This window comes from Trachypithecus francoisi, unplaced genomic scaffold, assembly GCF_009764315.1.
Source record: "Trachypithecus francoisi isolate TF-2019V2 unplaced genomic scaffold, Tfra_2.0 Lachesis_group6, whole genome shotgun sequence".
NCBI classification, from domain to species: Eukaryota; Metazoa; Chordata; class Mammalia; order Primates; family Cercopithecidae; genus Trachypithecus; species Trachypithecus francoisi.
In genome coordinates this window covers 87,933,409-87,959,098 of record NW_022681471.1, presented here as the reverse complement: position 1 = coordinate 87,959,098, position 25,690 = coordinate 87,933,409, and the positions used below count along the sequence as shown (strand labels likewise).

The 25,690-nt window shown below is 40.4% G+C and overlaps 1 protein-coding gene and 1 non-coding gene across 2 annotated transcripts in view; one reads left to right on the top strand and one right to left on the bottom strand.

Annotated features, from left to right (window-relative positions):
• Positions 1 to 25,690, bottom strand: part of JADE3 (jade family PHD finger 3) — a 159,325-nt gene that overhangs the window by 54,603 nt on the left and 79,032 nt on the right. The window contains 1 exon segment of the mRNA XM_033202078.1: positions 14,450 to 14,607. Coding sequence (XP_033057969.1) covers positions 14,450 to 14,607 — 158 coding nt within the window.
• LOC117078729 lies at positions 2,801 to 2,907 on the top strand. Its single transcript, XR_004435136.1, has one exon. It is a non-coding gene; the product is annotated as a U6 spliceosomal RNA (small nuclear RNA).

Below are 25,690 nucleotides of genomic sequence, written 5' to 3'. Positions count from 1 at the left end.
TTGTTAAACTATTCTAATATCTGGCATCTTGGTGTCGGCATCCGTTTTTGGTCGGGTTAAGATCTTCCTGATTCTTGATGAGTAATGTTTTACTGAAACCTAGACATCTGGGGTATTACGAGACTCTGGATCTTATGCAAACCTTTGATTTTGGTTGGCTTCCTATGACACTATCTGGCTGGAGATCAGGGTTGGGGGCAATGCCTTGTTGCCACCAGGTGGTTGTATAAGACCTAGTTCACCATTTGGCCTGTGTCACCATTTGGCCTGTGGCAACATCCCTGTTACTGTTAGGTGGGGCTGAGAGCTTCAGCTCCCCACTAGGCCTCCACGGACACCTCCATTGCTGGGATTGGTAAGAATGCCTTGCTATTGTTTCCTGCATGGCCTCCACTGACACTGCTGAACAGAGGTGAAAATCCTGACTGTCCACTCAGTTTCCTCTAACACAACCCTAGATGTGGTACCATTGCTGTCTAGGCTCCCTACTCCATCTTTGCTAGAGAAGGTTGGGGTGGCCCAAAGTATTTATCTGTGGTGTTTGACTGGAGAAGAGTTTTCTGTCTAAAAGTTTTCCATGTTGGCCAGGCACAGTGATTCATGCCTGTAATCCCAGCACTTTGGGAGGCCAAAGTGGGTGGATCACTTGAGGTCAGCAGTTTGAGACCAGCCCGGCCAATATGGTGAAACCCCACCTCTACCAAAAATACAAAAATTAGCTGGGTGTGGTGGTGTGCACCTGCAATCCCAGCTACTTGGGAGGCTGAGGCAGGAGAATCACTTGAACCAGGGAAGTGAAAGTTGCAGTAAGCAGAGATGGCACCACTGCACTCCAGCCTAGGTGACAGAGACTGAGTCTCAAAAAAATAATAATAATAAAATAAAAAAATAAAGGTTTCCCATCTGATAGGCTGTCCCTTTCCTGGTCATTTGGCTAGAGAGGACAGGCTTTTCTTAGTTTTTGTTTTTTGCTGGTTTGTGCTTCTGGGTTGCTAGCTTCTCCAGCACCAACGCTGGGAGCAAAAAGAAATCCCAGGGAACATAAAACTGGGTTGTTCCTCAAGTCTCAAGGACTCTAGCTGTTCTGCTTTCTTCTGATCTTTCAAAGTCTTACATTTGCATTATATAAATGCTCAGGTTTTTAATTGTACTTAGTGGGAGGCATAGGGAAAAGCACACCTACTCCATCTTTTTGGAAGTAGAAGTCTAGCCAAGATTGAATTTTAAAATGAAAGCAACACAGGGAATACTATGAACCATTTTATACAGGTAAATTCAACAACTTAGATGAAACAAACCTGTACCTTAAACTACAAACTACCCAAAGTCACCCAGTTTGAAATAGTTACAGAGCTATTCAAATGATCTATTAAAGGACTCAAATTTGCCATGTGCAGTGGCTCACGCGAGTAATCCCAACATTTTGGTAGGCTGAGGTGGGAGGATCACTTGAGCCCAGGAGTTTCAGACCAGGCTGGCCAACACAGGAAGACTTCGTCTCTACAAAAAATTCTAAAAAAATTAGCTGCGTATGGTGGCACAGGCCTGTGGTCCCAGCTCTTGGGAGGCTGAGGTGGGAAGACTGCTTGGACTTAGGAGGTTGAGGCTGCAGTGAACTGTGATTGTGCCATTTCACTGCAGCCTGGGTGACAGAGCAAGGCCTCAAACAAACAAACAACAACAACAACAACAACAACAACTCAAATTTATAGTTATAGTTAAGCAAATCCCCAAAGAGAAGCCTCTAGGTCTGGAGTGTTTCATTGGAGAATTCTATCAAACATTTTAATAAAAATTAACTCTAGTTCTACACCATTTCTTCCAAAAACTGGAAGAGGAAGCAATATTTCCCAACTAATTTTATAAGGCCAATATTACCCTGATACAATACAGATGTAAACATCATGAGAGGTTGGGCGCACTGGCTCATGGCTGTAATCTCAGCACTTTGGGAGGCTGATGCTGGAGGGCTGCTTGAGGTCAGGAGCTTGAGACCAGCCTGGGCAACATGGTGAAACCCTGTCTCTATAAAAAATACAAAAATCAGCTGGGTGTGGCAACGAACACTTGTAATCCCAGCTACTCAGGAGGCTGAGGCAGGAGGATCACTTGAGCCTAGGAGGTGGAGGTTGTACTGAGCTTGAGATGGTGCCACTGCACTCCAGCCTGGGCAACAGAGCGAGACCCTGTCTCTCACATTATATATATGTATAAATTATATTATAAATTATATAAGACTACAGGTCACTATTCCTCGGGAACATAAAAATAAGACATAAAAATATATAGACATAATTTCCAACAAGATATTTGCAAATCAAATCAAGCATATAAAAATATAATATAATCCCTGATCAACTTGGTGTTATAGACTGAATTGTGTCACTCCCAAAGTGACTGTATTTGGAGACAAGACCTACAGGAGGTAATTAAGCTTAATAAGGTCATAAGGGAAAGGCCATGTGAGCACACAGTGAGAAGGAGGCAAGCAAGGAAGACAGCCCTTACCAGAAACTGAACTCTACAAGACCTTGATGTAGGACTTCCAGCCTCCAGAACATTGAGAAATAAATTTCTGTTGTTTAAGTCATCCAGCCTGTGATATTTTGTTATGGCAGCCCAAGTTGACTAATACTCAGGTTTGTTCCAGCAATGCAAGGCTGGTGCAATATTAAAAAAATCAATCAATGTAATCTATAACATTAACAGGCTGAAGAAGAAAAAAATCACCTGATCATATCATTTGATAGGGATCATTTCAGTTGACAAAATTGAAAATCCATTTATGAAAAAAACTACCGTGCTCGCTTCGGCAGCACATATACTAAAATTGGAACGATACAGAGAAGATTAGCATGGCCCCTGCGCAAGGATGACACGCAAATTCGTGAAGCGTTCCATATTTTTCATGCAAAGAGTAAAAAAAAAAAAAAAAAAAAAAGAAAAAAACTACCACACACTAGGAGTAGAGGTGAACTTCTTCAACTTGACAAAGAACATCTATGAAAAACCCTATAGTGGCCAGACGTGGTGGCTCATGCCTGTAATCCAGCACTTTGGGAGGCTGAGACGGGCAGATCACAAGGCCAGGAGATCGAGACCATCCTGGCTAACACAGTGAAACTCCGTCTCTACTAAAAATACAAAAAATTAGCCGGGCGTGGTGGTGGGCGCCTGTAGTCCCAGCTACTTGGGAGGCTGAGGCAGGAGAATGGCATGAACCCGGGAGGTGGAGCTTGCAGTAAGCTGAGATCGCACCACTGTACTCCAGCCTGGGGGACAGAGTGAGACTCCGTCTAAAAAAAAAAAAAAAGAAAAAAAAAAGAAAAACCCTATAGTTAATATCATACTTAATATATTGAAAGACTAAAAGCCTTCCACCTAAGACTGGGAACAAGACAAGGGTCTGCTCTCTCTACTGCTATTTGACATATTACTAGACATTTTAGCTACTAGAATAAGGCAAGAAAAGAAATAAAAAGTAAACAGATTGGAAGAAAGAAAGAAAACCATCTTATTTGCAGGTGACATGATGGTTTACACAGAAAATCCTAAGGAACCTTTTTTTTTTTTTTTTTTTTTTTTTTTTGTTTAAAAAAACTGCCAGAACTAAGTAATTCAGCAGGGTTACAGGAACACTAGATCAACACACAAAAATTGGTTGTATTTGTATATATATACTAGCAATGACCATGTGGAAACCTAAATTATAAATACAATACCATTAACAATTGCTCAAAAAATTTTAACACTTAAGTATAAATTTAGCAAAATGTGTACAGGACTTGTACAGATGTCAATTCTCCCCAAGTGATATAGGTTTAATACATCCTTATGAAAATCCAGCAAGATTTTTTGTATATATGGAAAGCTTATTATAAAATTTGAATGGAAAGACAAAGAAAATGGAACAGCCACAGCAATTCTGAAAAAAAAATAAAGTGGGAAGAATCAACTTACCTGATTTTGAACTTTGACCTATGCCTCCCATCTTAACAAAATTCAAAATGGTTCATGCATTTAAATGTAAAACTATAAAACTCTTAAAAGAAAACAGGAGAATATACCTACACACACACACACACACACACACACACACACACACACACATATATATATATATTTTTTGAGATGGAGTCTCTCTCTGTTGCCCAGGCTGGAGTGCAGTGGCACGATCTCGGCTCACTGCAAGCTCCACTTCCTGGGTTCACGCCATTCTCCTGCCTCAGCCTCCCGAGTAGCTGGGACTACAGGCGCCTGCCACCACACCCGGGTAATTTTTTTGTCTTTTTTAGTAGAGACGGGGTTTCACCGTGTTAGCTAGGATGGTCTCCATCTCCTGACCTTGTGATCTGCCCGCCTCGGCCTCCCAAAGTGCTGGGATTACAGGCGTGAGCCACTGCACCCGGCCGAGAATATTTGAGACATAGAGCTAAGTGAAAAGTTCACAGCACGACATTAAAAGCATGATCCAAAAGAAAAAAAAATCAATAAATCGAACTTCATCAAAATCATAAACTTACACTTTGTGAATGACCCTGTTAACAGGATGAAAAGTCAATCTATAAACAGACTGGGAGAAAATATTTGCAAATCACATGTTTGACAATGGATTCATATCTCAAATTTATAAGTAATTCTCAACACTCGATAGTAAAAAAAACAAAGAATCTGATTAGAAAACAGGCAAAGATATATTTCACTGAAAGGGGTATATGGATGGCAAATAGAAAGCTCGGTCAAAAAACCTTAAGACTAGCTCCAAGTTAAAAGGCAAGTCTGAGAGTAACTTCATACCATGGGGCTAAATAGGCCTGAATTTATATAGTTCTTAAAAATGTTAATTGAACTCATTTGATTTTCAAAATCTGTTGAAGGACATGAAAACAAATTATTTCTTAATGTTCCAATATAATTTCATATCACAAAGATTTAATTTTTTTTTAAGGCGACTTACAAAATCCAGAAAGTAAAATCACAAGACATAGTTTGACCCATGCAAAATGATGATAGTTAAGGGTTGCTGCGATAAGCAGCTGTGGTTGAGGAAATTAGGTACTTCAAACAAAGTTTAGGTACTCCAACCAAATCCTAAACAGGCTGAGCCTCCAATATGGCTGGCTCATATTGAAAGCCAAAAGAGAAATCCAAGGAAGATGATAAAAGTATGGAGATTTCCATTAAATTCAGAAAATAAGATAAACATATTTCATAATAAAATTGTTCTCAAAGTGTCATCCCCAGATTAGTGGCATCAGTATCGTGTTGGGAGTTGTTAGAAATGCAAATTCTCAGACCTCACACCTCAGATCTACTAAACCAAAAACTGGGGGTAAGGTTAAGAAATCTGTTCTAACAAGCCCTCCAAATGACTCTGATGCACCCTAAAATTTGAGAATTACTGTTCCATAGGAAAGGCTACATACTACAGTACAAGTCTTATTGATATTTTCTAAAAAACAGAACTGATATACCTACCAAGAGCAACCAGTTAAGGATTTCATTAAGGAATTCATATGATCAATAATTTAATAGTCTGCCTTGTTGTTCCATTAAAATTAAGAGTTTCATATGACAGGCAAAGACTATGGGAAACAGAAGAGATTTACCAACAATTCACAGCACTTATAATGGTAAATATTTGCAGCCCTCAGAACAAATATTAGAGCACTGAAGCCACACATGAATTAGGAACGCACATCCCTATATTTGAAAACAACTTAAACTCTTTTAGTTCCTAAAATTACTGCTCTTAGGCTGAGTGCAGGGGCTCACACATTTAATTCTAGCACTTGGGAGGCCGAGGTGGGCAAATTACTTGAGGCTGGGAGTTTGAGACCAGACTGGCCAATATGGTGAAACTCCTTCTCTACTAAAACTACAAAAATCAGCTGGGCATGGTGGCATATGCCTGTAAACCCAGCTACTCAGGTGGCTGAGGCACGAGAATCACTTGAACTCAGGAAGCGGAGGTTGCAGTGAGCTGACATCACGCCACTGCACTCCAGCCTGAGTGATAGAGTGAGACTCTGTCTCAAAAAATTAAAAAAATGAAAATAAATTACTGTTCTTAAACTGTTGCTCCATTCTTGCTACCCTACTTATCCACGGCTCACTTAACAGACAACATTTTTAAAGTGGTACATGGGCCATTTTCCACTCAGTCTAAAAGATTAAAATCACCTCCAATGAGTAGACAATTGATACTGACTTACCAACAAGACCAAAGTCAAGATGTTAGTCACACTCTAATCCTCGGAGTATAATGGAATGGTGATGGTCAACTCAGCACCAGGGCTGCTATAGTTGTACAAAAATACTGACAACAAGGACATGAAAACGCTCAACTCCTATGTTCATTATGATGCTATTCTGATTTTAGGGGGCAGGAGATGGTGCTGATAGCCAGTGAGTTTTGAGACATATGCTGAGCAAGGCTGTGGAGCTTTAATTAACAGGGCATAGGCAGCCTCTCTGTGGGTAGAACAGCCTGGGTTTCTAGAAATGATTCCAACAAGCATTTCTGGAGCATGACTAGGTCTTGAAAACCTAGTACTAGCAGCAGAGAATTCAAGGATGTTATCTCTGCCCTTAAAAAAATCTAATATGTAATAGAAATAGATGGGTGTACAATAAGATCTACAATTTCTCACAGTAACCAGCAGGTCCCACTAGCCCCTTTATTTGGCACTCTACATCTATTCATTCATTCATTCACTCAAACTTTTACTCAACATTTTGTTTAATGCCAACCTTTGTGTAAAGTATTGGAAACACAAAGACCAGAAAGAAAAAATGGCTTCCAAAACCAGTCGCTACTCTTTAGCTGAACTTATTACTTATTACTTCCTCTGGCAGAAAAGTCCTTCTCTCCTCTTTCTACAAAACCAAAGCCCTCTCCTACTTCAATTTTCTTCTCAGGTCTAATGTAAATGAAGGCCATGTGCTTATAGTCAACTCAATCATTCAGTAATCCCCTTTTATTTGGGTTTATGCATTTTACAAACTCTATGTTTTTGGCCCTCTGTTTATAGGTACCATTACTCTATGTTTTTGATCCTCTATTTAAGATACTATTACTTTAAGGCCCCTATTATAATAAATATAAGTTATATATAATACATAAGTTATATATAAGTTATATATGTCATATATTATGTTATATAATATATAAGGGGGGCGGAGCAAGATGGCCGAATAGGAACAGCTCCAGTCTCCAACCCAGCGCGAGCGACACAGAAGACCGGTGATTTCTGCATTTTCAACTGAGGTACTGGGGTCATCTCTCTAGGGAGTGCCGGACAATTGGTGCGGGTCAGCTGCTGCAGCCTGACCAGCGTGAGCTGAAGCAGGGCGAGGCATCGCCTCACCTGGAAGCGCAAGGGGGAAGGAAATCCCTTTTCCTAGCCAGGGGAACTGAGACACACAACACCTGGAAAATCGGGTAACTCCACCCCAATACTGCGCTTTAAGGAAACAGGCACACCAGGAGAATATATCCCACACCTGGCCGGGAGGGTCCCACGCCCACGGAGCCTCCCTCACTGCTAACACAGCCGTCTGCGGCGATCTATCCACAAGGCAGCAGCGAGGCTGGGGAGGGGCGCCCGCCATTGCTGAGGCTTAAGTAGGTAAACAAAGCCGCTGGGAAGCTCGAACTGGGTGGAGCTCACAGCAGCTCAAGGAAGCTGCCTGTCTCTGTAGACTCTACCGCTGCGGACAGCGCACAGCTGCAGTCCATTAGGGGAAAGAGCGGGCCGCTGCAGACCCGAACGACTCTGTCTGACAGCTTTGGGGAGAGCCGTGGATCTCCTAACGCGGAGGTTGAGATCTGAGAACGGACAGACTGCCTGCTCAGGTGGGTCCCTGACCCCTGAGTAGCCTAGCTGGGAGACATCCCCCACTAGGGGCAGTCTGATACCCCACACCTCACAGGGTGGCGTCACCCCTGAGAGGAAACTTCCAAAGAAGAATCAGACAGGTACACTCGCTGTTCAGCAATATTCTATCTTCGGCAACCTCTGCTGCTGATACCCAGGCAAACAGGGTCTGGAGTGGACCTCAAGCAATCTCTAACAGACCAACAGACAGTCCTTCTGACTGTCAGACGGAAAACTATCAAACAGGAAGGACACCTATACCAAAACCCCATCAGTACGTCACCATCATCAAAGTCCAGAGACAGATAAAACCACAAAGATGGGGAAGAAGCAGGGCAGAAAAGCTGGAAATTCAAAAAATAAGAGCGCATCTCCCCCTGCAAAGGAGCGCAGCCCATCGCCAGCAACGGATCAAAGCTGGTCAGAGAATGACTTTGACGAGATGAGAGAAGAAGACTTCAGTCCATCAAACCTCTCAGAGCTAAAGGAGGAATTACGTACCCAGCGCAAAGAAACTAAAAATCTTGAAAAAAAAGTGGAAGAATGACAGCTAGACTAATTAATGCAGAGAAGATCATAAACGAAATGACAGAGATGAAAACCATGACACGAGAAATACGTGACAAATGCACAAGCTTCGGTAACCGACTCGATCAACTGGAGGAAGAGTATCAGCGATTGAGGATCAAATGAATGAAATGAAGCGAGAAGAGAAACCAAAAGAAAAAAGAAGAAAAAGAAATGAACAAAGCCTGCAAGAAGTATGGGATTATGTAAAAAGACCAAATCTACGTCTGATTGGGGTGCCTGAAAGTGAGGGGGAAAATGGAACCAAGTTGGAAAACACTCTTCAGGATATCATCCAGGAGAACTTCCCCAACCTAGTAGGGCAGGCCAACATTCAAATTCAGGAAATACAGAGAACGCCACAAAGATACTCCTCCAGAAGAGCAACTCCAAGACACATAATTGCCAGATTCACCAAAGTTGAAATGAAGGAAAAAATCTTAAGGGCAGCCAGAGAGAAAGGTCGGGTTACCCACAAAGGGAAGCCCATCAGAAAACAGCAGACCTCTCGGCAGAAACTCTACAAGCCAGAAGAGAGTGGGGGCCAATATTCAACGTTCTTAAAGAAAAGAATTTTAACCCAGAATTTCATATCCAGCCAAACTAAGCTTCATCAGTGAAGGAGAAATAAAATCCTTTACAGATAAGCAAATGCTTAGAGATTTGTCACCACCAGGCCTGCCTTACAAGAGACCCTGAAGGAAGCCCTAAACATGGAAAGGAACAACCGGTACCAGCCATTGCAAAAACATGCCAAAATGTAAAGACCATCGAGGCTAGGAAGAAACTGCATCAACTAACGAGCAAAATAACCAGTTAATATCATAATGACAGGATCAAGTTCACACATAACAATATTAACCTTAAATGTCAATGGACTAAATGCTCCAATTAAAAGACACAGACTGGCAAACTGGATAAAGAGTCAAGACCCATCAGTCTGCTGTATTCAGGAGACCCATCTCACATGCAGAGACATACATAGGCTCAAAATAAAGGGATGGAGGAAGATCTACCAAGCAAATGGAGAACAAAAAAAAGCAGGGGTTGCAATCCTAGTCTCTGATAAAACAGACTTTAAACCATCAAAGATCAAAAGAGACAAAGAAGGCCATTACATAATGGTAAAGGGATCAATTCAACAGGAAGAGCTAACTCTCCTAAATATATATGCACCCAATACAGGAGCACCCAGATTCATAAAGCAAGTCCTTAGAGACCTACAAAGAGACTTAGACTCCCATACAATAATAATGGGAGACTTCAACACTCCACTGTCAACATTAGACAGATCAACAGACAGAAAGTTAACAAGGATATCCAGGAATTGAACTCATCTCTGCACCAAGCGGACCTAATAGACATCTATAGAACTCTCCACCCCAAATCAACAGAATATACATTCTTCTCAGCACCACATCGCACTTATTCCAAAATTGACCACATAATTGGAAGTAAAGCACTCCTCAGCAAATGTACAAGAACTGAAATTATAACAAACTGTCTCTCAGACCACAGTGCAATCAAACTAGAACTCAGGACTAAGAAACTCAATCAAAAACCGCTCAACTACATGGAAACTGAACAACCTGCTCCTGAATGACTACTGGGTACATAACGAAATGAAAGCAGAAATAAAGATGTTCTTTGAAACCAATGAGAACAAAGATACAACATACCAGAATCTCTGGGACACATTTAAAGCAGTGTGTAGAGGGAAATTTATAGCACTAAATGCCCACAAGAGAAAGCAGGAGAGATCTAAAATGACACTCTAACATCACAATTAAAAGAACTAGAGAGGCAAGAGCAAACACATTCAAAAGCTAGCAGAAGGCAAGAAATAACTAAGATCAGAGCAGAACTGAAGGAGATAGAGACACAAAAAACCCTCCAAAAAATCAATGAATCCAGGAGTTGGTTTTTTGAAAAGATAAACAAAATTGACAGACCGCTAGCTAGACTAATAAAGAAGAAAAGAGAGAAGAATCAAATAGACGCAATAAAAAATGATAAAGGGGATATCACCACCGACCCCACAGAAATACAAACAACCATCAGAGAATACTATAAATGCCTCTACGCAAATCAACTAGAAAATCTAGAAGAAATGGATAATTTCCTGGACACTTACACTCTCCCAAGACTAAACCAGGAAGAAGTTGAATCCCTGAATAGACCAATAGCAGGCTCTGAAATTGAGGCAACAATTAATAGCCTACCCACCAAAAAAAGTCCAGGACCAGATGGATTCACAGCTGAATTCTACCAGAGGTACAAGGAGGAGCTGGTACCATTCCTTCTGAAACTATTTCAATCAATAGAAAAAGAGGGAATCCTCCCTAACTCTTTTTATGAGGCCAACATCATCCTGATACCAAAGCCTGGCAGAGACACAACAAAAAAAGAGAATTTTAGACCAATATCCCTGATGAACATCGATGCAAAAATCCTCAATAAAATACTGGCAAACCGGATTCAGCAGCACATCAAAAAGCTTATCCACCATGATCAAGTGGGCTTCATCCCTGGGATGCAAGGCTGGTTCAACATTCGCAAATCAATAAACGTAATCCAGCATATAAACAGAACCAAAGACAAGAACCACATAATTATCTCAATAGATGCAGAAAAGGCTTTTGACAAAATTCAACAGCCCTTTATGCTAAAAACGCTCAATAAATTGGTATTGATGGAACGTACCTCAAAATAATAAGAGCTATTTATGACAAACCCACAGCTAATATCATACTGAATGGGCAAAAACTGGAAAAATTCCCTTTGAAAACTGGCACAAGACAGGGATGCCCTCTCTCACCACTCCTATTCAACATAGTGTGGAAGTTCTGGCTAGGGCAATCAGGCAAGAGAAAGAAATCAAGGGTATCCAGTTAGGAAAAGAAGAAGTCAAATTGTCCCTGTTTGCAGATGACATGATTGTATATTTAGAAAACCCCATCGTCTCAGCCCAAAATCTCCTTAAGCTGATAAGCAACTTCAGCAAAGTCTCAGGATACAAAATTAATGTGCAAAAATCACAAGCATCTTATACACCAGTAACAGACAAGCAGAGAACCAAATCAGGAATGAACTTCCATTCACAATTGCTTCAAAGAGAATCAAATACCTAGGAATCCAGCTTACAAGGGATGTAAAGGACCTCTTCAAGGAGAACTAAACCACTGCTCAGTGAAATCAAAGAGGACACAAACAAATGGAAGAACATACCATGCTCATGGATAGGAAGAATCATATCGTGAAAATGGCCATACTGCCCAAGGTGATTTATAGATTCAATGCCATCCCCATCAAGCTACCAATGTTCTTCACAGAATTGGAAAAAACTGCTTTAAAGTTCATATGGAACCAAAAAGAGCCCGCATTGCCAAGACAATCCTAAGTCAAAAGGACAAAGCTGGAGGCGTCACGCTACCTGACTTCAAACTATACTACAAGGCTACAGTAACCAAAACAGCATGGTACTGGTACCACAACAGAGATATAGACCAATGGAACAGAACAGAGTCCTCAGAAATATACCACACATCTACAGCCATCTGATCTTTGAAACCTGAGAGAAACAAGAAAGGGGAAAAGATTCCCTATTTAATAAATGGTGCTGGGAAAATTGGCTAGCCATAAGTAGAAAGCTGAAACTGGATCCTTTCCTTACCCCTTATACGAAAATTAATTCAAGATGGATTAGAGACTTAAATGTTAGACCTAATACCATAAAAACCCTAGAAGAAATCTAGGTAGTACCATTCAGGACATAGGCATGGGCAAGGACTTCATGTCTAAAACACCAAAAGCAATGGCAGCAAAAGCAAAAATTGACACATGGGATCTAATTAAACTAAAGAGCTTTTGCACAGCTAAAGAAACTACCATCAGAGTGAACAGGCAACCTACAGAAGGAGAAAATGTTTGCAACCTACTCATCTGACAAAGGGCTAATATCCAGAATCTACAAAGAACTCAAACAAATATACAAGAAAAAAACAAACAACCCCATCAAAAAGTGGGGAAAGGATATGAACAGACATTTCTCAAAAGAAGACATCCATACAGCCAACAGACACATGAAAAATGCTCATCATCACTCGCCATCAGAGAAATGCAAATCAAAACTACAATGAGATACCATCTCAACCAGTTAGAATGGCAATCATTAAGAAGTCAGGAAACAACAGGTGTTGGAGAGGATGTGGAGAAATAGGAACACTTTTACACTGTTGGTGGGATTGTAAACTAGTTCAACCATTATGGAAAACAGTATGGCGATTCCTCAAGGATCTAGAACTAGATGTACCATATGACCCAGCCATCCCACTACTGGGTATATACCCAAAGGATTATAAATTACTCTACTACAAAGACACATGCACACGTATGTTTATTGCGGCACTATTCACAATAGCAAAGACTTGGAATCAACCCAAATGTCCATCTGTGACAGACTGGATTAAGAAAATGTGGCACATATACACCATGGAATACTATGCAGCCATCAAAAGGATGAGTTTGCGCTTTGTAGGGACATGGATGCAGCTGGAAACCATCATTCTTAGCAAACTATCACAAGAAGAGAAAACCAAACACCGCATGTTCTCACTCATAGGTGGGAACTGAACAATGAGATCACTTGGACTCGGGAAGGGGAACATCACACACTGGGGCCTATCATGGGGAGGGGGGAGGAGGGAGGGATTGCATTGGGGAGTATACATGATATAAACGTCATGCACATGTACCCTAGAACTTAAAGTATAATAAAAAAAAAAAATATATAATATATAATATATAAATATGTTATCTGTTATATGTATTATATATTATAAACATATATTATGTATATATTATATATAGTTATATATTGTTTTATATATATATAACTTCCCACAGGTGTTTCTATACTTTGAATGTGTCTCCAAAAGTTTGTGTACTGGAGCCTTAATTCCCAATGTGACAGTGTTGGGAGGTGGGGTCTTTAAGAGATAATTGGGTACTGAGGGTAGAACGCTCATGAATTGACTAATGCTGTTACAGCAGCAGTTAGTTCTTGTGGGAATGAGTTCCCGCAGGAGTGAATTAATTCTCATAACAGTGGGTCATCATAAAAATGAGCTTGGCTCACTCTTGTGATCTCTTAAACACATGTTCACTTGTCGTTCTTCTTTTCTCACATGTTATGACACAGTATAAAAGCTCTTGTCAGAAGCTGCTGCCAAGCACTTGGACTTCTCAGTCTTTAGAACTGTGAGTCAAATACTTCTTTATAATTTATACAGACTCGGCCAGGTGCGGTGGCTCACGCCTGTAATCCCAGCACTTTGGGAGGCCAACGCGGGCAGATCATGAAGTCAGGAGTTCAAGAACAGCCTGGCCAGCATGGTGAAACCCTGTCTCTACTAAAAAAAAAAACCAAAAAAATTAGCTGGGCATGGTGGCACATGCCTGTAATTCCAACTACTTGGGAGGGTGAGGCAGGATAATCTCTTGAACCTGGGAGGCAGAGGTTGCAGTGAACCAAGATGGTGCCACTGCACTCCAGCCTGGGTGACAGAGCAAGACTCTGTCTCTAAATAAATAAATACATAAATAATACAGACTTAGGTATTGTTATAACAACAGTAAACAGACTAAGACAGGCATTATGTAATTCTGTTTCTCTCAGAAGACTAATAAATGCTACTGACTGTTGAGTCAGACTTGGAAATTCTTGTCTCCAAAATTTTATCATAATTTCAGATTCGACGTCAAATGGTTTTATCCTATGAATAATGGGCACACATTATGTCACTAAATACATGAGCCTGACTTTAACTACTGGCCTATTATAGCCTGGTAAATCTGCTACTGGTCTGAGTGAATTGGTGAAGATGGTATGTGACTTTGTACTATAAATGCATAATTAGCCACTCTAAGTTTCTCCCCAAGCAGCAGACAGATAAACATGAGAGCATTCATTCCCTAAGTCAAAGGTGCAAGCATGCAAATACCTGAGAGAAGGCTGTGGAACAGTGTCTGGACTGGCTGGTACCTGGACTCCCTTTTCCCATTCTTCCTTCCATGTATCAGCAAAGAGGTAATAGCTATCAGGATTAATGTGGTGAGAATCTGGAAGTTTCATGGCACTGATGAGGTCCTTCCGGAATACCTGGAAAGATATTGTACATATCTTGAGAAGACCATCACTATGCAACTGATACCATTCAATGTTCTCCTTTTAAAAAGGCCATCCCCAACCACTCTACTTCCAACAAGAGAAACATCTCTAACTTCCTAAATGGCCAGATCAACTTCTGTTTGGAAAGATTTGAAGTACTGACAAGGAAGCCAGCTTATTTGGGATTTAATAAAGGGTAATGGAGTCCTTCCTGAATTATTTTCTTGGGTTCTCTAAATTTAAATCAACAATACAGGTTACTCAAAACAGTCTGTATAAAACAATCCTTAACTCTCTTAAATTAAGCAACAAGTTCCACTGACAGTTAATAATTTGGGCATCACCTCATTTTAAATTTATTTAGAAATAATTGTAGACTTAAAGAAAAGTTATCAAATAGTACATTTCCATATATCCTTCACTTAGTTTCCTCTAATTGTTTACACTTTATATAACCAGAGTTCAATACCTAAACCAGGAAAGTAGCACTGCTATAATACTATTAATTAATGTATAGACTTCATTCAAATTTTCACTATTTTTCTCCCTAATGTCTTTCTGTTCCAGAATTTTATTTTTTTGAGATAGGGTATCACTATGTTACCTGGGCTGGAGTGCGATGGTGTAATTTTGGCTCACTGCAACCTCTGCCTCCAGGGCTCAAGCGATCCTACCACCTCAGCCTACCGAGGAGCTGGGACTACAGACACACACCACCATGCCTGGCTAATTTTTGTAATTTTTTTTTTTTTTTTTTTGTAATTTTTGTAGAGGCAGGATTTCGACAGGTTACCCAGGCTGGTCTCAAACTCCTGAGCTCAAGTGATCTGCCCGCCTTGGCCTCTCAAAGTGCTGGGATTATAGGCGTGAGGCACAGTGCCTGGCCTTAGAGTGCCTTTAATGAGGCAGTGGTTAAATAGTTGTGGCAATTGCCAATTTGCTAAACTACTATCTTTGGGAAAGATGGTGCTGTGAGAAATCCTTCCTTAGATCTGGAAAGTGTTTGTCAACATCCTAAAATATTTCATTATTTTCCAAGTGAAAGTCTACAAAATATATCAACTGATTACAAAACATAAGCCGTATCTTCATACTTGACATAACTGCTTATGAAATCTGCTCTACATAGTTTCCTAACCCGAAAACATATTGCAGTGGATTGAATGGTGGCCTCCAAAAAGATATGTCCACATCCTAGTTCCCAGAAACTATGGATATTACCTTATTTGGAAAAAGGGTCTTTGCAGATGTAATTAAGTTAAGATCTTCAGGTGAAGATATCATTCTGGAATATCCAAGTGGGCTCTAAGTCGAATGACAAGTGTCCTTACAAGAGAAGGTGGAGGGAGATTTGAGATGGAAGAGGAGGAGGTAGTGTGATCATGGAGGCAGAGATTAGAGTGATTTATTGATCCACAAATCAATGAATGCTGACATCCACCAAAAGCTGGAAGAGGCAAAGAAGAATCTCGCTTAAAACCTATGGAGGGAGCACAGACTGGCTGATTTTTTACTTTTGGCCTTCATACTGTGAAAGAATAAATTCCTACTGTTTTAAGCTACCTCATTTGTGTTAATTTGTTATTATAGCCCTAGAAAACTAATACACATGTTTATCAAACAGAAGAGTAACTTGAAGGCTATAGACAAAGGTATACAAAAGCAGAAGCCAATGAAATGTGGTCCTTGTCTATGGATTCAGAAATACTCAAACCTGGCCGGGCGCGGTGGCTCATGCCTGTAATCCCAGCACTTTGGGCGGCTGAAGCGGGTGGATCGCAAGGTCAGGAGATCAAGACCATCCTGGCCAACATGGTGAAACCTCATCTCTACTAAAAACACAAAAATTAGCCGGGCGTGGTGGCGCATGCCTGTAGTCCCAGCTACTCGGGAGGCTGAGGCAGGAGAACTGCTTGAACCCGGGAGGCGGAGGCTGCAGTGAGCCAAGATCGTGTCACTCCACTCCAGCCTGGGCAACAGAGTGAGACTCTGTCTCAAAAAAAAAAAAGTACTCAAACCTCCATGAAGGTCTGGGATACCACCATCCAATTCATACCTGTTTTTCTTAAGCAAATGAAAACTAAATCCAATGACTATTATAATTTTCCCTTCTCCTTTAGAGAAAAACAGCAGGCATGTGATAAGCCTGATTTCAATTTTACAAGCTAGCCAGATTAAAGAGCATCAGATGTAAGTTTTCTAGAGAAGCATTTTTACTTAAGGCAGAGTGTGAGAGGCTGCCTTATCTTGCTATGGAAGTCAAACATCTCAAGCATGAGACAGAACATAAAATGCTGAGGGGATGGGAAAGTCAGTTCAGTACTCAGGCAGAAGATATGTGCAAAGTGATATAAAACATATTTACCAGACTGGTCTCATTAACCTGCTTTTGATAAGAAAAGGCATTTTTAAAGTTTTTGAACTGAAAACAAAATAACTACAGCAAATCCCGATTAGAGAGGAGAATTTTATATATAGACAGTGGCACACATATACATATATATTTGTATATATTTTCATAAAGACACAATAAAAGAATAAACCAAAAACTTAACAAAAAGATTAACTCTGCAGAGTGAGGAGAAAACAGGGAGGGGAAAGAGACTTAGAGAAAAGTTACCAAAATAGTTGAGCTGAATCTAACTGGATCTCTCAATATATTTTGTTTTACAGTTTGAAGTTTGAAGCAGGCAAATATTTTATATAATTAAAAAATCTTAGGCTGCGCATGGTGGCTCACGCCTGTAATCCCAGCACTTTGGGAGGCCAAGGCGGGTGGATCACGAGGTCAGGAGATCGAGACCATTTTGGTTAACATGGTGAAACCACGTCTCTACTAAAAATACCAAAAATTCGCCGGGCGTGGTGGTGGGCCCCTGTAGTCCCAGCTACTTGGGAGACTGAGGCAGGAGAATGGCATGAACCCAGGAGGCGGAGCTTGCAGTGAGCTGAGATCACACCACTGCACTCCAGCCTGGGCAACAGAGCGAGACTCCATCTCATAAATAAATAAATCTTAAAGGAATATGGGTCTGGGACAGACCACCTAGATGGGTATACTGGTTTCATTACTGAGTAGCTTTCAGCAAGTTATCCAAATTCTGAGTCTCAATTTATCTATAAAATGGGGATAATAACACTCACCTCATAGGGGTTGTTGCAAAGATTAAATGGGTGAACCTGTATAAAGGACTTAGCACAGTATGGAGCTCATAGTAATTTCTAAATAAATGCTAGATGGTGTTATTTTATTATCATCATGATAGCATTCCTTCTAAAATCAGAAACAAGTATATAACTGAGTTCTTCTCCATAGTCCACAAAGTAATTGTTGATGGGGTAAGAGAGATATGAGTTCACAGCTCAGTTAAAGTGTGCATGGTTTGGCTCCCAAAGACAGTTCCCAAGCAAGAGCCCCATCAAGAACTTTAACCAATACTCCAAAGGCCACAAGGTAATGTAGAAACTTCACAAAATAAAACATAGCCATTTGTTGCTAAATTAAAGATAATGAAGGAGGGACCTAGATGCTGACCCTGACCTTTCTAGGTAATGAAGTTGAGAAGTTTTACAAGTTCTTAATAGTGTGTCTATTTTACATGCACTGGTAGTTTTCCCAAAAGTTCCTGAAACAAAAAGGCTTTGTACTTACCAGATAACTGTTCATTTATGGTCAAAGAGGGGATTCACTGGCTAACATACAGTCCAGAAGCTATGCCAAGCCCAACACTGTGTGCACATCTGGCCTGTCAGATGCTTGCAGAAACAAAGGAGGCCTCACTATGAATTCAATTAGAACATCAATGCTCAACCTGCCAGAGCCACAAAATGAAAATGCCCTTTGCAGACAACTCTGACTTTTATTGCTCTCATTAACATCTCTCGGTTGGCGATTTTTTAAAGCACAGCTCCTCTGAACATTTGTGTGACATTTTTCATAGGAAAAGTCAAAACATTAACTTCCTGTATGACACAAAGAGGAACACTGTCTGGTCCATGTGAATAAAGCAGAGAGACTGATCAAGTTTGATTCAGTCACTGAAATCTGAAGCTATACATAACTGACCACAAACTGACATGTCACCCCAAAAGCATAAAACAGCCACAAACTGGTAATTATATTTAAGCAAAATGAATATATAATTATACAATCTTTAGGCAAAAAGTTGTCAGGTTATCCAGAAGAATCAATAGTAGAGAAAACTTAGCAAAGAACACTGTGCCTAAAACCCTTAAAAACTCTGTTCTTGTATTGTCAAGACATTGCATCCCACATTGATTTTTTTCAATGAATCAAAAAGCTTATTCAATTTCTAAATTTAAAACTTTAAAACCCATGGAAATATTTTTCAAATAGTTTAAAATAACTCTCAGGTTTCTTATAAAGAATAAACAGAACATTTTGATGGCTATAGGCTAACACCAACTGCAACATCAGTTACCATAAAGCAATGCACCTTTGGGTTGCTTAAGTTGGATTATTCCCTTTCCCCCATATCAAACAGAGATGTAATGGAGAATGGGGAGCAACAAAGTCTGATTTAGAGATCTGAGCAATTTTAGCACAAGAAATAACATCTGAAGGCTGTTTTGCAAATTATTCTCCCTTCCCTCAATGTCCCCTTTTGTGTAATAAGTATGCACTTGTAGCTCAGTGCTTTTTATCTGCTGTAGGTCAGAAAACCAAATAATTAAGCTGTTAGAAATATAGGTACAATGATATAAACAGGCTTTACTACAGAGTATGTAGTGCTCTCCACTGAATTAAAATATATGAGCTTTCATTCTGTTGCTATGAAAGTCTTGGATAATAACGAGACTCCAGGCCTACAGATGATATGCAGTCAATGTTTTAAGATAGGTTGATATGTTTTACACACCAGACTAGTAGTCGAAAATATCCTAGCTTCTGATAACAAATGGAAGACTTTTTAATAGTCTCCCAAAGTGCTGGGATTATAGGTATGAGCCACGGCACTCAGTCAGTTACTATGTACTTTTTCTAGGGATTAAAAAAAACAACAACAACTTTAAAGTATGGGCCCTTTTAAGAATCAGATAAGGCTACTATCTCAGAAAAAAAAATAACAAAGAACATACCCTTAAAAATCTGTACACAATTTCCAGAAGGTACACAAAGCCCCTGAACCATACAGGGGATTCACATATCCCTAGGAAACTCTTCTCTACGGGATAAATTAGAGGGAGACTTGCACAAGAATCTCACTGATACACTAAATACCAAAGAAAAATATATATCTTTTAATGCAGCCAATTAATCCTCTGCAAAAAGGATAATTTATATTGCACGTCAGTGACTAATTCCCAGTAAAATCATAAGGCTCAAGAATTCTGGTTTTGTCTCAGATCTGTAGTCAGAAAACAAAACAAAACAATCTCCCGTTTTTATAAGAAGCAAATGGCAGGACAGGCAGCAAATTAACAAATTTTCATGAACCCATCAGAGACATGAATCACAGCACAAATAGCCAATTCAGAGAGACAGGTGCCTGCAGGGAGACACAGGGCAGGGCATTTGGTTACCTGTGGCAGAAGCCACAGCAGGAACATTAAACTAGAAATTTTGAATCGTTGGATGCTGCGTGGGGACTGATACAAGAATATGAAGTTCCTGGGGGCTGTAGTTATTGGGGGGGTCCCAACGGCTTGCAAGCTTTTTCTTCAGGAACTCAATTCCGTTCACACAGGGAAGCTGGGGCGGGGGGCGCGGTACCTGGAGAAAGCACCAGAGCGGTGCTGTCTGGGTACTTGGTGCTTAGTACCCTGGTTCCCTTACCAAACAAAAGGCTTCATCTGCAGGGAAGGGTATCAAGTGAGGGCAATGGTGCAGTTTCATTACTGCTGGGAGAAGGGAAAAGCCTCCAGCCTCAGCCTCCCTGTGTTACCTAAGGGGCAAAAAGGTAATCTACAGGAGCGAGAACCTCAAGGACAAAGGCTGAGAACATCAGAAGATACCTGCTACAGGCCAATGAGGGAATCGGGGGCAGGGGCAAAAAGGCTCTACCTGAAGACTACCTTCCCCACCACCACTTCCACCCCCAGAAACAGGACCACTATGTACCCTAAAGACTAAGAAAGAGTTAATGAGAAGATTAGCGAATGCTGCCCCTCCCCCATACCCTCTACTATGCTAAAGCCTCCAGGGATAATAACATTGGCTAACAGCTTGGGAGAGCTGCAAGAGACAAAATTCCTATGAGGACAAGCACAAAGAGACCTTGAGCCAAGAGAGACAAAAACAGGGTCACTAGAAGAAGTTGAAGTCTCTGTTACAGCAGTAACAAATTTCAAACACTCTCAAATATTGCTGGTGTGACTGAAAAATGATGAGCCCCTTTGGAAAACAGCCTCGTAGTTCTTTAAATAGTTAAATGGTTAAGTAGAGTTACTATATGACCCAACAATTCCACTCCTATGTGTGTAGTCAAGACAACTGAAAATGCACGTCAACACAAAAACTTGTACCTGAATGTTCAAAGCAGAATTACCCATAATACCCCATAAGTGGAAACAACCCAAATGTCCACTAACTGATGAACAGATAAACAAAATGTGTACTGATAAAATGTAGTATCATTCAGTCATAAAAAGAAATGAAGTGTCTAGGCACGGTGGCTCATGCCTGTAATCCCAGCACTCTGGGAGGCCGAGGCAGGTGGATCACCTGAGGTCGGGAGTTCAAGACCAGCCTGACCAACATGGAGAAACTCCGTCTCTACTAAAAATACAAAATTAGCCAGGTGTGGTGGTGCATGCTTGTAATCCCAGCTACTCAGGAGGCTGAGGCAGGAGAATCGCTCGAACGTAGGAGGTGAAGGTTGCGGTGAGCCGAGATTGCGCTATTGCACTCCAGCCTGGGCAACAAGAGTGAAACTTTGTCAAAAAATAAATAAATAAATAAATAAATGAAGGAAGGAAGAAGGAAGGAAAGACGGATGGACGGACGGACGAATACATGCTACAACATGAGAGGTGAAAACACTATGTTCAGTGAAAGAAGCCAGACACAAAGGGCACATGTTGTATGATTCCATTTATATGAAATGTCTAGAATAGGGAAATCCATAGAGAAGGAAGGTAAATTAGTGGTTGCCAGGGTTTGCAGGTAGGGAGATGGGGAATTACTGCTAATGGGTAAGGGGTTTCTTTCTGAGGTGATGAAAATGTTCTAAATTATTATTGTAATGGGTTACACAACTCTGAACATAGTAAAACCCACTGATTATACACTTAAAATGGGTGAATTGTATGGTACGAGAATTATATTTCAAGAAAATATGTTAAAAATGGTTTTTAAGAAAGGGTGATTATTGCGGTGTCAATGTACACCACCTGAGAGGTCCTGATGTTCACCCTCTCCCAGCAATAATGAGGCACCTCTCCTCCTCAATGTGATGTTTGCAGACTGGGTAGGGAGCCTAGGCTGTCACCATCACCCATCAATAAGGTGGTACCTTCACTACCACCATATCCTCCATCATCATTGGGGGCAACAAGGTGGTGGGAATTTCCACATCTATGAAGCAGTAGAGACTCCCCAGTCCTGCTTCCCAGAGAAATAAAGAGCTAGGATGGGGAGCTTAGGAATTCAACAGGTAGTAGAGAGTCAGCAGCCCTCTTCCCCACTGGTCTGGTTACAGTGGAGGACTACTAAAACAGAAGATTTAAATAAGACTCAGTGTCTAATGACATAATACTGAAAAAGTCCAGGATACAACTGAAAATCACTCATCATACTAAGAACTGGGAATGAGAAGAGACAATCAACAGGCATCAACACTGAGATCACACAGATGTTAGAATTATCTGACAAGGATTTTAAAACATCCATGATAAAAACGTTTCGACAAGAAATTACAAACACTTTTGAAACAAAAAACACAAAGTCTCAGTGAAGAAATGGAATATATAAGAATAACCAAATGGAAATTTTAGGATAGAATTTTAGGATGCAATTACTGAAATAACAAACTCATAAGATAGGCTCAACCAATGAATGGAATTAATGAACAGAAGACAGAACCAATGAACAAGAGAAATTATTCAATCTGTTCAACAGAATATACACTGAAAAAAAAAAAAGAAGAGTGCCTGAGGGTCCTGTGGGAAAATAACAAAAGGTCTACCATTCATGTAACTGAAGCCCCAAAAGGAGGGGAAAAAGAAGGTGGAGTTGAAAAATATTTGAAGAAATAATGGCTGAAAATTTCCCAAACTTAGTGGAAGACATAAATCTACAGATTCAAGAAGCTGATTAAAGCCCAAAGAGGATAAGCCAAAAGAAATCCATGCCCAGGTACATCATAATCTAACTTTAAAAAACTAAAGACAAAGAAAAATCTCAAAAACAACTGGGAAAGAAATGACTACCTAGAGGAGAACAACCTATTTGAATGGGGGCAGATTTCTCATCAGAAACCATGGAGGCCAGAAGGAAGTAGTATATTTTTCAAGTGCTGAAAGAAAAGTACTGTCAAACCAGAAATCTATATCAAGTGAAAATATTCTTCAAGAATGAAGGAGAAATCAAGACATCCTCAGATGAAGGAAAACTAAGAGAATTTATCACCAGCAGACCTATCCTAATAGCTAAAGGAAATTCTTCAAACAGAAACAAATGAACAAAAAGAAAAATGGGAACATCAGAAATAAAGAAGCGTACAAATATGTCGTATTTCTTAAGTGAACCTTAAAACAATTGTTTGAAGCAAACAGGTGCAGCAAGTAGGGCCAGGAAAATCAGAAATTGAGAGAAAAGTGATACGCTATCAGAAATAGGGCACAAACTGACGCTTTGAAAAAAGCAGTCAATGGCGGCTGGGCGCAGTGGCTCACGTCTGTAATCCCAGCACTTTGGGAGGCCAAGTCGGGTGGATCACGAGGTCAGGAGTTCAAGGACAGCCTGGCCAAGATGGTGAAACCCCGTCTCTACTAAAAATACAAAAATTAGCCGGGCGCAGTGGCAGGCGCCTGTACTCCCAGATACTTGGGAGGCTGAGGCAGGAAAATCGTTTGAACCTGGGAGGTGGAGGTTGCAGTGAGCCGAGATTGCACCACTGCACTCTAGCCTGAGCGACAGAGCAAGATTCCGAATCTAAATAAATAAATTAATTAATTAAAAAAAAAAAGCAGCCAATGGCAATATTGCTTCAGTTTCAGGAGCCAAAGAGGAAGAAAGAATTCACAGTGGTTCCATATGATTCCTCAAAGGCTGCTTTCAGACTCACCTGTGAGTAGTGTGTGCTTGTCACCTTTGCCAATTCCCACTTACTTTTACTTCTCTTCTTTTACCAAGGGTTCCTACTATATTCTTCTTGCTGCCTGGGTTCCCAGCCCCTGTTCAATTCCAGGTTTGTTCTCTCTATTCTTGAGTTTTGTTCTCACTTCATTATGGAAACTTTGATTATAACTACTCATGAGAAAACACTGGTGCTGTCCCATATTTCTTAACTGCCAAAGTTTCAACAAATGTTTACTATACAGTTATTGTACCCTACATAATATGCCCAATGCATACAGGTTAATAAAACAAGATTCAGCATGAATAAAAACTTGAATGTCAGTTCTGCTTTTTCAAATGACCCTGGGCAAATAAATTTCTCTGAGCCTCATCACCTGCAAAACAAACAAAACAAACAAAACAAACAAAAAACTGGAAAGTACCTACTTTATAGTGTTACTGGAGGAATAGAACAGGAGTATATTACTTCCCTGATGTGCTTGATTATAAAAATCACCTGAGTCACTTTTTAAAATCCAGATCTTAGGCACCTTTCTTGGAAATACTAGTTCAGTAGTGTCACAAGGTGGGGTAAGTCTGGAATCATTATTTTAAACAGGCATCCAAGGAGAGTCTCATAATTGTTTAAATTTGGGAAACTAACGTAAAGCTTTTGGCACATAAAACTTCAATAAATGGTAGCTATGAGAGATAGGTATGATAATGTCCATGTCATACTGACAAATTATTTCAAAGAGATGAAATAAGCCAGCAAAGCAGAACATGGGATCAAGCTCTTCTAATGCAAAGGCTAGTTTTGTCCTACAATATCACGAGGTTTTCCTTTTTATAACAGAATATTAAATATAAATGAAAACAATTTGCTTTCAGCAGCCCAGGTCCCCTATCCCTTGCAACAAAAAGACTACTATTACCACTGCCTGGGAGGCAGTAGGCCTCAAAACCCAAAGCCCTTGAATTGCCTTATGTCCTAGGACCAGCCGTCCTCCTAAAAGGGTAGGTAGCAAGGTTTCTTTCTCACCATTCTGTAGTCAAAGTCTCCTCTAGGCAGATGGGAAATTTCTTCCACTCCTGTTTATGTGTGTTATATTCCCTAAGTTTTTCTGTATGACATGGACATATATAAATAAACTTTTACTTCTATTGTGCCCAGAAAAATCCCTGGCAAAAGAAATGAAAAGTGACCTCCAAGGAAGGGAGAAATGCTCTCTGCTGGACACACCCAAAAGTAACCCACAAAGAGTCACCCCCTTTCTATTAAGGCAGTGGGACCTATGACTTGCTTCTAAACAACAGAATACGGCAAACATGATGAGATGTCATTCCTTTGATTAGGTCACATTATATAGCAAATGTGATGGGGATGCCACTCCCATGATTATATTATGTTATGTAACACTCCATCTTAGCTGACTGGAGGGAAAGACTCTCCTTGTTGGCTCTGAATAAGTATGCTGCCATGTTGTGAAAGGATCTATGGAAAAGGCCATGTGGCAAGGAACTACACGTGGCCTTTAGAAACTGAGAGTGCTCTCTGCCAAAAGCAAGAAGGAAAACAGAAACCTCAGTCCTTCAGCTCCAAGGAGACAAATTCTGCCTACAACATGAGCTTGGTGGCAAATTCTTCCCTAGGCAAGCCTCCAGATGAGAACACATCCCATTTTCCACAGTGATTTCAGCTTTGAAAGATCCTGAACAAAGAATCTAGTCACACCATGCCCAGATTACTGACCCACAGAAACTGAGATATAAGTGTGTGCTGCTTTAAGACACGAATTTTGTGATAATTTGTAATGCAGCAATACATAACTA